At 46.5% G+C, this 16217-nt stretch overlaps 1 protein-coding gene across 1 annotated transcript; it reads right to left on the bottom strand.

The window, feature by feature from the left end:
• Positions 1-1351: 1351 nt before the first annotated feature.
• LOC127303874 (chaperone protein dnaJ 20, chloroplastic) lies at positions 1352-1840 on the bottom strand. Its single transcript, XM_051334585.1, has one exon. It carries the CDS (start codon positions 1838-1840, stop codon positions 1352-1354), a length of 489 nt encoding a protein of 162 aa, XP_051190545.1.
• Positions 1841-16217: the final 14377 nt, after the last annotated feature.

Here is a 16217-nt window from a genome sequence, read left to right as displayed (position 1 = left end):
CAATTGAGCAAGTCGTCACGTGCGAGTTTTGGGATGCCGATGTACCATCGCTGCGCTTGTCGGTGCTCGTCGGGGTAGGGAGTCGTTGGTGCTCATGATGAACATGTGGTAGAGGCTCATGTTGGGCTGGCACCTGACGGGAGACAGAAGCTCTGGGCAATATAGATCCCAGACGCACCTGGCCTATATGACACGAACGTGATGGGCGATGAATGTGGTGGCCAGCCTGTATTTGTTATAATGAAACAAACATACTCGTAGTGCGTCACGGGTATGTGCACTACCTCTAGAGCACCATATGGTGCGCCACAGGTAACAGTTACTAATGACATGTTACCCGTGACACATGTATGGTGTGCCACGGATAGGGAAAAAATAGTGCGTCACGGGTAGACTTTTTCCTAAAAGTGTAATATGTTAAATTTTGCATTGAGCCTCATGTGCAAGTATATATAGAAGTAAAAGAGTTAGAAACCAAAAAGAATCTCCTATATATATATATATATATATATATATATATATATATATGTTAAGGTTCATGCACTAGCCACTTGAACCAAAAGTCCGAACTGATGGAAAGGGCTAGGCAATCCACATATACATTTCACAACACCCCCACTCGCGTTGACGGGAGAAGAGAAAGTCAACACGTGAAAGAAGAAGAGCACACCGAAACAGGGCATCAGCGGTGGCTAAAGAGGGGGGCAACCGCAATTTTTAGGTTTAATTGCGAAAACCATGTAAGAGGGGGGAAGCCAGGATTTGAACTCAAGACCTGGGGCTCTGATACCATGTTAAGGTTCATGCACTAGCCACTTAAACCAAAAGTCCGAACTGATGGAAAGGGCTAGGCAATCCACATATACATTTCACAACAATATAAAGTAGAAAAGGTTACAGATCCTAAACTACCAAATAATGCACTAAATATATTTCTAACACAAACCTAAACCTAGCCACCTAAAACTAGCTTACCAGTGGAAGTACCCTCACGCACCACAACGTTGGCTTTCGCGGGAGAATGAGGGAGAAGGCCGAGGCTGCCTGGCCCAGGTCTGGAAGGGGCTGGTGGGGGCGAGAGCGGTTTCTGGAGGTGAAAACATGAAGGGTAACAGACGATGCCTACAGGGTCAAATTATGTGAAAAATATATATATGTATATATATAAATTTATTTACCATGTTCATCAAACATCGAAGTAATTGCTCATCAACGCTGAACCATATAGGACCGTATGAAGCAAAATTCAAAAAATCAATTTAACGCAATTTCAGTCGCTGCACACTTTTACACAACCTGAAGACCAGTATAAACAGATGACGCTTTGTTTTTTTTAAGTATAAACAGATGGCTAGAGCCTGTTGCCGCTGCACCTCCTCCTTGCATTCTGCCGCCGTTCGGACCGCGCCCGCAGCACACCCAGCTGCGCCTCCCAGACGTCCCTCGCGAACCCATCCGCCACTGGCCTCGCCGCCGTGTAGCCCGTCCTGAGTTCGGCATCGTACTGCACCCTCGTAGCAGGGTTGGACAGCGTCTCATAGGCGCGGCGGATCTCGACGAAGAGCTCCGTAGACTCGGCCCGGCGGGACGGCGGGCACACGTCCGGGTGGTATTGCAGAGCTAGCCGCCGGTACGCGCGCTTGACATCCTCCGCGCCGACGTCCGACGAGTGTTCCAGCGACAGCACCTTGTAGTAGTCGGTGCTCTTGCTAGCCGTGGCCGCTGCACGCGCCCTCACCTTGCACCGGCAGTGGCCACTCCTCCTGCCATGCCCGGCGCCGTAGCAGGTAACCTTGCTATTGCATCCGGCCTTGGTAGGACCGGAAATGGCGGTGTTCATGGCTGATCAAACAGGGGAAGAAGTTTTAATTTGCTGGTGGAGTGGTGGGTGAACGATTCAGATTTCAGAATGCCGCGTCCGGAAATGGTCTAATGGAGAGTGAAGATGTCCGTATATATAGCGGATTTCAGGGGTTGTGGAAACGAGGATGAGACAAACGCGTTTTCGTGCACGTACGGGTGCGCACGGTTGTTGTTGACGTCGCCGTCGCGGACGCGACGATCTGTACGCTGCATCCAGTCAAATGGAGCATTATGAAGCTGGCCGTGGCCGGACGGCAGGGTTTTAAGAACAAGTTTTATCCAGAAAGTTCGACGATGGTCTGGCCATTTTATTTGTAGTTTGGACGCACGGTGTCATGATGACGAGCAACCTGGCGTACGTGTGCGTGGACCGTAAGGTGAGCAACACGGCAGAGCTGTGGCTGCCCGCTCTGTAATTTGACTTCCCTACCTTTGCACCATTGCCTGTTCCCGGCCGGCAGCCAGCTGCTAGCTGATTTTTCACCGTAGGCGAACCGATGTGGGGCATCAATGTAATGGTAAATCGACAGCCATAACTAAAGGAAGGGTCAGAATACGCGCAACGATCGATTGTCGATTAAGTAGTAGTTGACGCAGCGGTGACGTTGTTGATGACAATGTTTGTGAAGACATGTCGAAGCAGACGATGACAAAGACGACGATACATAGCACCCACTGGCGGAGCTATGTGCAAGTCATAGGGGGCCGCCGCCACCCCAGACTTTGCAATATTTCTGAAGAAAATAGTCATTTGCCCCCCCCCCCCCCCCCCCCCCAAATTCTGGGCTAGCTCCGCCACTAGCACCGTCCGATTTTGATGGTAGAAGACCCCCGATGAAGACCGGCCATGAGAAGTCGCGCGAAGCGCTTCCCATAAACCCAATTCACCCTCTCCCTATAGGATCACATGAGCAACTGCTTTCGAAGACCTAGTTTGTCATTCGCCAGGATAAAGCAGACCCCGATGACGTCTCAAGCAGGTGAAGGTAGCAAAACCCTAACTCTTATCGGTGTGTTATGTGGCGTAGGTCGGCAAGACCTCAACTTGGCAAAACCCTAACTTGCATCGGTGTGTTCTGCGGCGTGCGTTGGTATGACCTCGAGCAGCAGAAGACGAGGTGAGTGCTTTTACAAATCCTCTTCTCACTTTGTTATAAGTTTTTTTGAAGGAATTCCTAGTGGCGTTTTATTGACTGGCCAATAATGTTACATCGTTTATTACATCAGCTAGAACAAAATCTGGAGGATCCCCATCCCAAACTAAAAAGCCTTCCGAGCTATAAGCATTCCTTGCAAGTTAGCATAACTTTCTCGCAACTTTTCATATGTGCTAAACTTAGCATCCACCCCTTGCCACCAATGTGCAACAACCAACATGGGCTGAAACAGATTGGCCTTTGAGATTTAATTACATTCTAAATATTGGACAGGCCACAAGAAATAGGTTCATCATTTCAACACTAGGCGAAACTCTAATAAAAGTATTGGCATGAAATGCCAGTACTGGTTGAATGATCGATTAATGCTCCACTTGTTGAACATGTATGAGTTGGTCTACAAAATCAGAGTCAGGTCGTCCAAAATGATCGATCATTGCCAACCGGAAGGCCTGTAAGTTTATGTGTGAATTATGATCGATGCTTTCTTGGTACATAATGCGAGTCGACTAGGACAGTCACAACTGCATTCATAGCTGCTTGTAAACTTCGTAAGATTAGAGTAAGCCATTTTATTTTATGTACTTTGTTTGTGTATTTAACCTTACAAAAAAAATTATTACTTTCAGGCATTCTTAGAGCTCAAACTTCATATTCGTTGGCTGAAGTTACATCTGGCCTATAGCTCATGTGCCAGGACATAAAAGATAAGCTAAATTTTCGGAAATCATGTCAGTTTTGAAAATAATAGTTTATTTTGTTGAACTAGAGAGAGTTGAGGATACCCTTAAGAAGTCGTTTGGAAGTCAGGCTTTCCTTTCATTTGTAGCATTTTGAAATAAATACATGTATTCATTTCATTTACATTGTAATTTCAGAAATAGACACTTGTTTGGTTGTCACGGGAATTACAAATGATAGCAGAATTCAATATTTAATTTGTAAATGGCTTCCATAGAGAAACGCAAATGACAGGTCTCAGCTTGGAATCATGTTTACCCATGGTGTCATTTTGTTGGATTTCCTAAATGAAACGATGATCCAATTTTGTGGCAACCAAACAGCCCACCTATGAAATTCCCAAATGAATTTCAGGATTCCATGCCCAAAAGATGGATACCAAACGACTTCTAAGGTCTGAAATTGACTTACTTATTCTAAAAATGTAGTTACCATATTTGAAACTGATGGACTTGCAGTCTCTGCAAACGTAATTCGTTAGATCTTTTGTTTGAAAAGCATACCAGTGCGCAGGACGCCGCTAGCATTAGCTGCAACGCCAAGCTGGCCAGTTCGTCAATGGGTGCCAACAATTCTTTTAAAATGACTACCGTTTCCATTTGTTATTCTTTTACGTTTGAGAATGGCACTTCCAACTTAGCATGAATAATAATGTCCAATATTGTTGAATCATTGTGCAATATACTAAGAGATTCGATGACGGCATATTTAGATAGTGAAGGCCGGCAATCTACAATAATGAGTCATGGGTTTAATTAGGTGTAATTGTTGACACTCTAATTAGAAACCGCAGTTGCCTATGGATAGTACAATGTCTACCTTAAGAGCTTAATTAGCTAATGCTTGGCCATCGATGACAATATGTAAAACAAGATAGACAATCAGATGCAAACCAAATCCTATCTGGAAACGTTGCATTTACAAAAGAAAAAAAAATCCTAATGCATTCATGATTGATGTATACTTTAGCCCAGGTGGTGCAACTCAAAGACTGTGTCATTTATATCCTCCAAGAGTCCATCTCACAAAAAGGTTATTCTTGTCTTATCTGGCATCAACTCAGAGACAATGGCGCGTTCAGCAACGGGTGGCTGTCCCCCTTTCCTTGCAGGCCCTCATGAATTATGTATTTGACCGGTTATAAAAAAGGTATCATACATTAATATATTATGTATATATGATACTAATTTATGATAGCAGCCCTATAATGCATACTACAAGCTGGAGTGTTCCTTGGGGTGCTTCCTGGCCGGTAAGCCTCGCCCGAATTCCACCTGTTGCATGTGTGTGTGGCTTCTACCATCTCTATCATTTGTGAGTTATAGTCTTCGTGTGGCAAAGTCTAGGATCAGCCGTGGAGATCTGTTTAGTTCTGACACACCTATAACAAGAATTTCTTTCATCGGTATGGAAAAATCAAATCACAAATCCAGATTGTATTTCAAAAGCAATTACAGTGTAGGGAGTGTTAGTTTCTGATGATCATGTGTCATCATTTTTTGAAGAAATAGTAGGTGTTCTTCATATTGATGAAGGGGCTCAGGAGGGAACAATTGAACTTGATAAGGTTGGTTCTTAACTGGTTCTGAGCTCTTGCATATATGAAATGAACACTGGTGTTTATATAAAAAGAGGATCTTTCTGGAGCAGCATACCGAACCAAGTATGAACTTACTGGTATGAGAATGACACGTAGCTAGCATCATTCACAAGCATAGTGGTCTGAGATAATCATACATTTATATTTATGCCTCATCATTAAACCCCATGTTAAAATGAGCAAGAAGATTTCCATGCCTTAGAAATTAAAAATTAAGACTTCACCAACACAAAACTCGGAAAGGAATGACAGCATTTTCTGAACCTTATTGCCTAATTTTTTTTTATTTAGTTGCAAATACAAAAGATAGAAACAATCGTCTCCTTATTTTGACAAAGGGGAAAGTCATAAGAAAACCACTATACATGCGCTAGCTCACAAGCTAAGCCTGATCTCCTCTCTCAACCTATTACGCCTGGATGAGATGGGCATACATAGTAAATCAAACAAAAAAATCTCAGCAGGGTGAAGAACTGTTGTAAGATATTAAGTTTTGTATCATAAGGAAAGCTACCTCAGCGAAGAAACTCTCCACTGTTTCTAAGAGCATCTCCACTCGTCTCCCCGACGAGGCCCCCGAACGACGTTTTTTCCATCCGGACGGCATAATTTGGCCCAGTCGCGCCCCCGGTTCCTCGTTTTCGTCCGGATTTGGGCCTAAATTCATCCGGCGATCCCACGCCATCCCCGGCCCCCCGGGGAGCGCTCGGGGAGTCCGGACGAAACGAAAGCGCGGGAAACACCGAGGAAACTTCCCGCGCGTCTGGTGGCCCCAACTTGCCGGCGAGAGAAACCAATCGTCGTCCTCATCGCATCGTCTTCCGCGCGCTGTAAAAGCCTGCCGCCGGTCTGCATTCGCCGGCCACGCGGCGAGTTAATGTCGTCGTCTTCCGCGCACGCATCGTCTTCCGCGCGCACTAAAGGCTGCCGCCGGTCAGCTCGCCGCGGACGCGTCGCATTCCACGCGGCATTAATCACCAGCGCCAGCCGCGCCTACATACGCCGGTCCGCTCGCCGCGAGGCGTACCCCGTGCTCCACTCTCCCTCCACTCTCCCTCTACTCTCCCGATGGCGTTCTACGACGACGACGGCGCAGCCAACAACGGCTTCCCCCGCCGGTCGCTCCACGCGTGGGAGGGGCACCTCCTCCACCAGGCGGGGTACCCCTGCCCGCCGGACACGAGGCCTCCCGGCGGCGGGTGGCGGCTTAGTGCTGGCGGCGTACCAATCCCGCCGCCGCCTCATGGCCACGCCCTCGACGTCGCCATCGAGGAGGCGCGGATGACCTTGACGGATGAGGAGCGCGCCGAGCCACGCCACCACCCCGACAACTACACGGCGTGGAACTCGTACTTCCTGCGGCGGTGGGAGCGGGAGCTCGCCTCCTACGACGGCCCGCCGCCTCCGCCTCCGCGCAACAACGCCGCGGGCCGCCGACGTTGGTGGAGCGCGCCGGGCCGGACACTCGAGGCCGTCCTCGATCACATCGAGGGCGGAAACTTCCCGGTGCTCACGATGCCCCCTCCATCGAGGGCATCGGCGAGCCGCCGCCGGGGAAACGTCTGGCAGCCACGGCGCATGGCTGCCAGCTCGTCGTCTTCCGGATCGGCGCCGAGGTCATCCTTGGCGCCGGTGAAGAGGGAGGAGGCGACATCGCCTTCGACGCCGGTGCGCGTCAAGAAGGAGCCGGCGTCTCCGCCGCCGACCGGAGGCGCAGCAGCGGCGCCCTCGTCATCCGCGACCAACCCTCCCAGCCTGGGCGGAAGAGGAAGGCGGCGAAAAAGGAGGACGCCGCGGCCGCCGCCGCAAACAGGCTCGCCGAGGAGGAGGCGAAGCGCGCGGAGGACGCCGCCGTGGCGGAGGCGATCGCCAGGTCGCTCAACGACCTGGTGCCCGCCGACAACGCCCTCCCCGAGGACGCCGCCCTGGCGTGGTCCAGGCGCGAGTGAGAGCGCTAGGAGGCGGAGCAGCAGCGGCGGCTGATGGACCTGGCCGCCGCACGCCGACTCGCCGCGCGCGCGCCGCTCCAACCGCCGCCGACGACGCCGCGCGCTACCGCCGTCCTGTGACGCCTCCATCCGGCGTCGTTGCCCCCGTCGTCGACCTCGAGTCCTCGGACGACGAATGGTACAAGCCATCCCCGGGGTGGGGAGACGCCGGCCAGGGCAGCAGCCGCCAGGCCGCGCCGCCGAAGGTGCCGAAGGTCGAGGACGACGGCTCCGACGACGGCGGCGATGACTACACGGTGTTCTACCGCCGTTTGGGCATGTAGAGCGCCGTGTTTTAAAATTAGCATTTGAATTCCCCTAGCCGAATTCGAAATATAGTCGAATTCGGCCTCTATGTATTAACTCCGCCCGTTTTAGTCTAAATATCATTAAATTTAGTCTATATTTGCCTGAATTTAGCCGAAGTTTACCAAGTTTCCGTTTTTCAAACTCGCATCATCGTCTTCGCCTGGGCACGCGGCTGGGAAACTACTCCTCCCCACGCCAAATCTTCCTCCAATCCGGACGAAAATTTCGCCGGATTTGGGCGTGGGGAGCGCCAACGAGTGGGGATGCTCTAACAATCACCCGTTGACTACACACTCTTCGGTCTTAACTCTTAATGTACTCTGAACGTGTACGTCGGATAATAAAAAAAATACTACTTTAGGTGCACGACCAGATACACACCGGATACATCGAATTTTCAGTCCGATTGATGGGTCGATGTTGGGGGGATGACCCCCGGTATGCCAAAGGCATGCCAAACCGGATGGTTTGAGCCATCAAGATACCGGTTTAATGTTTATACCGGAGCGCAAGATAAGCGTTTGGCTAAGCGGGGCTAAGCCGGTATCCTCAGGAGAGGTATACCGGAACCGGATAGGAAAGACATCGGGTTACCGAAAAGCAGAGCAAGTCGGCAGGGCTGGTCAAAGATCCTCTCCAAAGCTAGAAGACAAAGATGAGCTAAGCAAAGTAGCTTTAAACGAAGGGCTGACGATAAAGAGGAGGATGACGATGAAAGAAGCCGGAGGACGTCAGCATCCCTGATTAAAGGAGACCCCGGTGTCATCTATGATTAAAGTAGCTTTGTAAAGTAGCTTTGTAAAAGTAGTTTGTCTAGTCAAAGATGCCATTAGGGTTTCTTGCCCTGTAAGCCACCCTCTCCCCTATATAAGGAGAGGGGGCAGCCCTCCTCACGCACGGACACGAACACAGAGAAGAAGACGAACACAGATAGACGGAGAGAGGAATAGGCATCAACCTGTAACCTGTGGAAATCAATGAAGAAAGTGATCTAGAGCGAGTTCTTCCTTGTGTCTTTCTTCTTCAACCTCTAGCCTCGGCTAAGTTCTCGAGGAAACCATCCGGAAGTTCATCCCATCTGATCACAAACCCTCCCCCGAATCCTCTAGCGTCCATTCGGCCCCAATTTAAGCCATCCTATGGCATCTGTCTGTTCACCACGACGACAGTCGACATGTAGGAAGGTGCGTATATCTGTTAAACTTTTAGTTGACCTTTTCTAAGCTATACGTGTACTTTCTGCTTGTACTGCAGGCCATGCCAGCCCAGTAGAAATTATTTTTTTTGAACAACCAAATATATTACTATAACTGAGTCAGCAAGCCGCCTCATTAAAAACCTTCCAGTCCCCTTAGGTACCCTGGAAGGAAAAGAGTGCGTCAAGTACCTGCTGCTCCTTAACAAGATTACATCAGAGAATGGTTACATCATCCACCAGCTGTGGATAGAGAAAGAGGGGAGGATCATCTATCCAAAAACTATACTCAGAATCAACTACTGATCTAGCTATAGCATCTGCTGCTTTGTTCACCTCCCTAGCACAATGGTTTAGACGTGTCGAAGCAAACCCTGCCACGATCTCCCGACACTCGTCCAGATACGGCATTCCTGCAATTCTATACTGATCTGGCTCCTTTATCGCATCCACCACCTCCTGAGAATCAGTCTCAATATACAAATGGTTGCACCCAATTCTCTCCGCTAGGCGCAGCCCATCACGTAATGCTTGGGCTTCCGCCGTCACCACATCCAAGACCCCTTCAATCTGAGCTCTACAGGCCGCTAAAAATTGACCAGAGGAATCCCTAATTATGCACCCTGTAGACGCTACTCTTGAATCAAGATCCACCGCTGCATCTGTATTTACCTTTACATAACCTGCCGGCGGTTTAGTCCATCCCTGCTTCATAGTCCCATGTCTATTAATCTTTGTTCTGGCACAGTTAGCCACCATGGCTTTTATTGAGAGCGCCGATCTGCTAGCTAGCAAGATGCGGTACCCCCAAATTTCTTTTCCCTCCGTCTCCACCAAATAAACCACCCCGCAGTTGCTATTATTTCATGTACTGGTAGGGTTCCTAGACTCGGCACTTGATGTTTCCTCGTCAGAATATGTTCCAACACTGTCGACCCCGATCGATCAACGCGAGCCGCCTCACGTACTACATGCTCCAACCCCAGTGCTTGCCAGACTTCTCGTGCTTTATCACATGTGAAAAGCATATGCTTTATGTCTTCTGCCGCAATCTCACACAATGGGCACTGTCCCGATGATTCAATATGTCTATTAGCCAAAATGCACATACAGGGAATGATCCCATGTAGCGCCCTCCACGTGAATATCTTCACTTTTGCCGGCACATTTAGCTTCCAGACTTTCCCCCACACAGGATTTATTATAGAGCTACTTTGTTGATCATTCCTCCTTGACCGACTCCCATATTGATGTTGCCACTCCACATGATAGGCTGACTTTACTGTAAACATGCCGTTCTTGTTATAGTGCCAAGCCACCATATCCTCTGACTCCCAATTCGACAATGGGATCGCCACTATTCTTCTTACATCACTGATGATAAAATTGTCTTCCAATAATTGCACATCCCATGCACCCGTAATAGGGTTTATCAGGTCCTCCACCTTTGTCAATAGCACACCTCCCCTTGGAGTAAAAATCCTCCTTGTTGGACTATTTGGTAACCAGGGATCAGACCAAATATTGATATTAGATCCATTCCCTACCCGCCAAATAAATCCCCTCTTAAAAGTCTCCATACCCGCCATTAAACTTTGCCATGTAAATGAGGCTCCCTTCTTCCTCGTGGCCTGCATCACATCGCCACTAGGATAATATTTTGCACTCAAAACCTGTGCACAAAGAGAGGTTGGATCATTAGCTAATCTCCAAATTTGCTTTGACAACATTGCAAGATTGAAGCAGTGCAGGTCCCTAAATCCCATGCCACCCTCCTTTTTTGGAGTGCACATCTTCCACCATGAGTACCAGTGCATACTCTTCTTTCCATCCTTTTCACCCCACCAGAACCTAGCAATGGCTGCCGAGATCGCCTTGATGATTCCTTTTGGAATTTTGAACACTGACATTGCATAGGTTGGTATAGCTTGAGCAATTGCCTTCAGAAGAATTTCCTTACCTCCTACAGAGAGAATTTCCTTACCTCCTTCAGAAGAATAGCCCAGTAGAAATTAAGTCCACGAGACGCGACGAGAAGGAGCGGATAGGGATGAATTGCTACAGACAAATTAATGTTCAAAATAGACCGCGCAAGATTGCAAGGCAAAGACTATATCTTTTGACGGATTCTGTTTAATTCATTAGTTGTTTCCCCCAACATATACTACTATAGTATATATTTTGCCAGGGACGATGTCTCATTCAGTAATTCTATTATGAGTCAAATGCACTGGTAGGAAATTTTCTTCAAATACAAATAGTAAATTGATTCCCTTGTAAATGTGAGCAAGGACAAACACCGTTGGCTTTGCAAGGTGATATAAAGCGTTTCTCCTTCTCGCGGCCTCATCTATCTAGAAGGTTCCTAAGTTCGTCTTGTGGTCTGCGAACGATGCTGTTTTTTTTTCGAAATCGGGAGCGAAGCCCCGGTCTCTACATTGAAATGATGCATACAGCCATTTATTTCATTATTCATAGGTTCGTAGGTCCAGTTTTATAACTCATGGGTCACATAAGTTGTACATCAACCAGCGGTAAAACAAGAAAGTGTACTCAAACATCCTGTAATCTTCTAGAAAGCCACTAGCCACCCTGGTTGTAGATAGCCCGAGCAACCATCTCAAGACGGCTACATCGAGAATTCATAGGCGCCCACTGCGCCTCCGAAAGAAGATAAGACCACTCTCGGGTCCGGTGGGTAGCCATATAGATAACCTGTAAAAAGTGAGCAGTTCCAATCTTATTAAAGACCATATCATTTCTACAGTTCCAAAGGGTCCAAACTAAAGCGCACACACCTAAACGAATTCGAGCTTTGGAGTGCTTCTCAACTCCATTTGGCCAATTTCCGAACATATTCGTAACATTAGCAGGTGAAGGAATATCAAAGGTAAAGTGTACTACTCTCCAAACTAGACTAGCAAAGGTATAAGCGAAAAATAAATGGTTAACAAACTCCTCCAAGTCACAAAAGGCACACTTTTTACAACCATTTCAATTACGCTTTGCAAGGTTATCTTTTGTGAGTATTATTTTATGATGAAGAAACCACATAAAAATCTTTATCTTTAAAGGTACTTTTAATTTTCAGATATATTTTCTCAAGAAAACTGTGTGCCCGTTCATCATATCAACATACATAGACTTTACCGTGAAAAGCTCAGAGGTTGTGAGGTTCCAGACAAATTTATCATCTTCGTTTGATAAGCATGTTCGTGCAAACGATGACGTTGCGGTGAAAGTTTATGTCTATAATGCGCTTAGTGTTTGTAAAAAGGTAAGATCACTCTCGGGTCCGGTGGGTAGCCATATAGATAACCTGTAAAAAGTGAGCAGTTCCAATCTTATTAAAGACCATATCATTTCTACAGTTCCAAAGGGTCCAAACTAAAGCGCACACACCTAAACGAATTCGAGCTTTGGTGTGCTTCTCAACTCCATTTATCCACTTTCCGAACATATTCGTAACATTAGCAGGTGAAGAAACATCAAAGGTAAAGTGTACTACTCTCCAAACTAGACTAGCGATGGGACAAGCGAAAAATAAATGGTTAATCAGACTCCTCCAAGTCACAAAAGGCACACTTTTTACAACCATTTCAATTACGCTTTGCAAGGTTATCTTTTGTGAGTATTATTTTATGATGAAGAAACCACAAAAAGATCTTTATCTTTAAAGGTACTTTTAATTTTCAGATATATTTTGTCAAGAAAACTGTGTGCCCGTTCATCATCAACATACATAGACTCATACATAGACTTCACCGTGAAAAGCTTAGAGGTTGTGAGGTTCCACACAAATTTATCATATTCGTTCGATAAGCATCTTCGTGCAAACTAGGACGTTGCGGTGAAAGTTTATGTCTATAATGCGCTTAGTGTTTGTAAAAAGAGGCACGGAATGACTTGACGTACGGGACGGACTTTTTCCACAGTACCCGCATGGAGTTTACCCTAGTGGATCCTCTCGTCCTTGACCCCTGCCTGTGAATCCATCGCCGGCCTCTCTCCCCCTCGCCGCCGGCGGCCATGGTGGCCGGCGCTGGGTGGGAGAGAGGTCTGGCTCCTAGTAGCTGTAGGTTTCTTTGCCTTAGTTTCCTCCCCAGCGAATAAATCTGAGGTCAGATTTGGAGCCGTTCTTCTTCCTCCTCTTGCCATTCTTGGTGGGGGTGAGGTGGAGTTTAGCTCCTATGTTGACTTCTCCAGGCCGGATCCATGGCAAGGAGAAGCCTCGGCTCTCTTTGCTCCTTCTCCCCCTTGTTTCTCTTTTCTGGTGGAGTCTGGCTTTATGCCGAGGAAGATAGTTACTCCGGTGTCCTGGCGAGGCATCAGATGCTCTCCGGTGAGACATTCCGACGACCCTCCAAGGTGGAGGTGTGGTGGGAGCTGCAGATCTGGCGAGATTTTCTTCAATAAGCGCCGCCGAGAGTTTCTCCGTCATGATCTTCTTCAACTCTATTGTGCCTCTCGTCGTCATGGTGGCGGACGAGGTAGCGGAGCTCCTCAAGGTTGGTGGCGGGGAGGTTCTTGCTGCTTCGGAGCTACTTCCTGCGCGCAACACACAGCGACGGCCGTCATTGTGATCCTTGGCCGTAGTTGCGGCCCATCTGTAACCTCCAGTAAGGAGGCCATCTCGTCCTTCTGCCGGTGCTCGACGCCTCCAGGGTACCAAGTGGTGCATCCCCGGGACCCTGGATGTGGCCGGTAGACAGGTCTGGTCGCCGGAGCGGAGCCATCGAGTGAGCTGCTCTCTGATCTTGGCGGAGACGCTTTGAGGTCGCCGGCGACGTGTGGCGGAGAAGCCTTAGGACCTGATTGCTTTTCTATCTTTAGTCCTAGGGTGGTTTTTGTAAGAATGAGGGGCCTTATCTTCAAATTCCAGGTTCTTAGTGCGAGTGATGTAAAGGGCCTCTCTGTAAATTGTATCAGCCACGTGTATCTGCAATGAAACCTCCACCGGGGTCTCTTTGACCCCTCTGTTTGTTCAAAAAAAAAGAATGACTTGACGTACCTAGTGCGAATTAGATGAAAATAACTAACCAACCTCTTTAAATTTGAACATTACACTTTACTTATTTGCCTTTTTTTTTGGAGAATTAGAGCTACGATATGTTAGACAGAAACAGAGTCTAGAACAAGATGGTTCTCAACAGCGGCATGAACTAATCCAAACCACGAATTACTGATTTTATTCTCGCAGCCTAACTTTGCTAAAACATGCGCAACTTCATTCGTTGTTCGCCGCACCGCACGCACCGAAGAAACATCAAAGCTTCTTAGCAAGTTCTTTACTTCCTCGACCAATGGCCCATTGAAGGACCTATCCTGATCAACCTTTAGAAGCTTTGCTGCCATTCCGACACTCTCCGTCTCCAACACCAATCTCTGAACTTGTGCCTCATGGGCTAACTTGAGACCCCTTCGGCAAGCTAGAAGCTCAGCCCCTTCCGCGTCAGCAACATGGGGGAAATATGGCTTGCTCCACCTGGAAAACACCATGATGGTCTCTGATGACCACGCCGCCCCCTCTGTTACCATCCACAGTTCTAAAAGCCCCATCGACATTTACTTTAACCTAGTCTTCTACCGGCGGCTGCCAGTGCTCCACCGGTTTTGCAGCTGGAACAGTAGCATGTTTATGTATGCTACGCATTCTTGAACAGCAAAAACAGATCTTGTGTCTCAATTGCTTTGGGGTCATCGACCAGATTGGATTCTCGCGCATCATTCCAAGCTAACCACAATTTATACATCATCGTAAACATCCAGGTTACCTGATCAGCATCAGCCTTCCAAATCAAGTCGAGAAGCCAACCCTTCTACTCTGCATGGTATCGTAGCTTCTTCGCAGGAGCAGGGACACCAAAACCAGCAAGTTCCTTCGATCAGGTAATCCCATCCCGAGTGTTCTAAGTCAATATTTTATAAGTTTGACGAAATTCATATAAAAAAGTACCTACACCTATAGTATTAAACGAATACAGTATGAGAGTAAAATTCAGAGAAGTGATAATTTTATACATACATATTAATACTTCTTCTATAAACTCTCAATAAAGATGTTGTTCATCCATTCTGTCCAGATGCTCAATGTACAGATCCAAGCTATAACCTCAAAATGTAGCATTTATAATGTGTGCAATGTGAACAAGGATTTGTAGCACTCAAGTTTCAAAATATTCAAAAACTATACTTTTGAGATTCAAAAAATCATGAACTGTTTCCATGGGAGCCAACACATATCGTTGTATATTTTTGCTAAAATTATGATTTCACATGCAAGAAGGCTGCATGGCGCGAAACAACCTTTGGCTAGCACAAGACTGCGGAGAAAACCGTAATTTTGAGTTTCAAAAAATCATATTTTTTCCTATGGGTGCTTAGACATATGTTGTGTATATTTTGCTAAAATTATGATTGCGTGCACGAGAAGGCCGCATTGTGGGAAGAACTTCTCGCAAGTGCAAGATGGAGTAGAACTTATGAACTCTAGATTAGATGCATTTCTAAGCATTCACTTTCTTTCTTACAAAACATAATAAAGTTTTAAGTTCAGTCAAACTGAATATTTTATTTTTATGAAAAAAATTGGGTCTATCAATCATATTCAACATATGCCTCTACTATCAATCGCATAATTATATGTTTTCTTGCTGTTTTTTGTATTCGAGTCGAAGAAGTACGCAAGTATGTAAATTCTATAAATACAAAAAAAAACTTTCAATCTTTTCATTGTAGTAGCTTATTTTCGATGATCTCGAAATATCCTTCTCTTCTTTCTTTAATATTCATGATATTGAAACATCTGTTGTTGATGCTAATAGTAAATAATTCTTAAGCAAACCTGTTTATTCGTCTTTTCCGAACCATGTTTCATTAATATGATATAAGATGGGTTTACATAAATCGTACCAGAGTTGTTTTCAGCAAGTACATGCCCATATTTATTACTCTGCTATATCGTGCTACCATGGATCTCACAGAACTTCATGGGACGAAGGGAGTACTTAGCTTCAGCAACAATGCATATATAGTTCATCGACGCTCAACTCAGACTTTACAAGACTACAACGCGAAACTTTCAACAATTTCACATTAAAACAAACAACCTATTTCGAGGCATATATAGTTCGTCTTTTTCTTTTCGTTTGGGCTCGGTTGTGCTGCGGCCCCAGCTGTTTCGTTGTATCGGTCGGTTGCTATATTAATATAGTGGGGCGAAAGCCTATTTCGAGGAGGAAACAAACAAGCTACTCCATAAGTGTTTTTTTTAAAAAAAAAAATCGAGGAGTAAAAAATTTACATATCTGTGTTTTTTTAATAAACTTTTACACAACATAAAAACATAAAGTATGAACATATGC

Source organism: Lolium perenne, chromosome 5, assembly GCF_019359855.2.
Source record: "Lolium perenne isolate Kyuss_39 chromosome 5, Kyuss_2.0, whole genome shotgun sequence".
In the NCBI taxonomy this organism is placed as follows: Eukaryota; Viridiplantae; Streptophyta; class Magnoliopsida; order Poales; family Poaceae; genus Lolium; species Lolium perenne.
This window is presented reverse-complemented; position numbering and strand designations above follow the sequence as displayed.

What these genes read in the sequence shown, in the direction of transcription:
- LOC127303874 (XM_051334585.1), bottom strand. Translation starts at nt 1,840, where the DNA reads ATGAACACCGCCATTTCCGGTCCTACCAAGGCCGGATGCAATAGCAAG.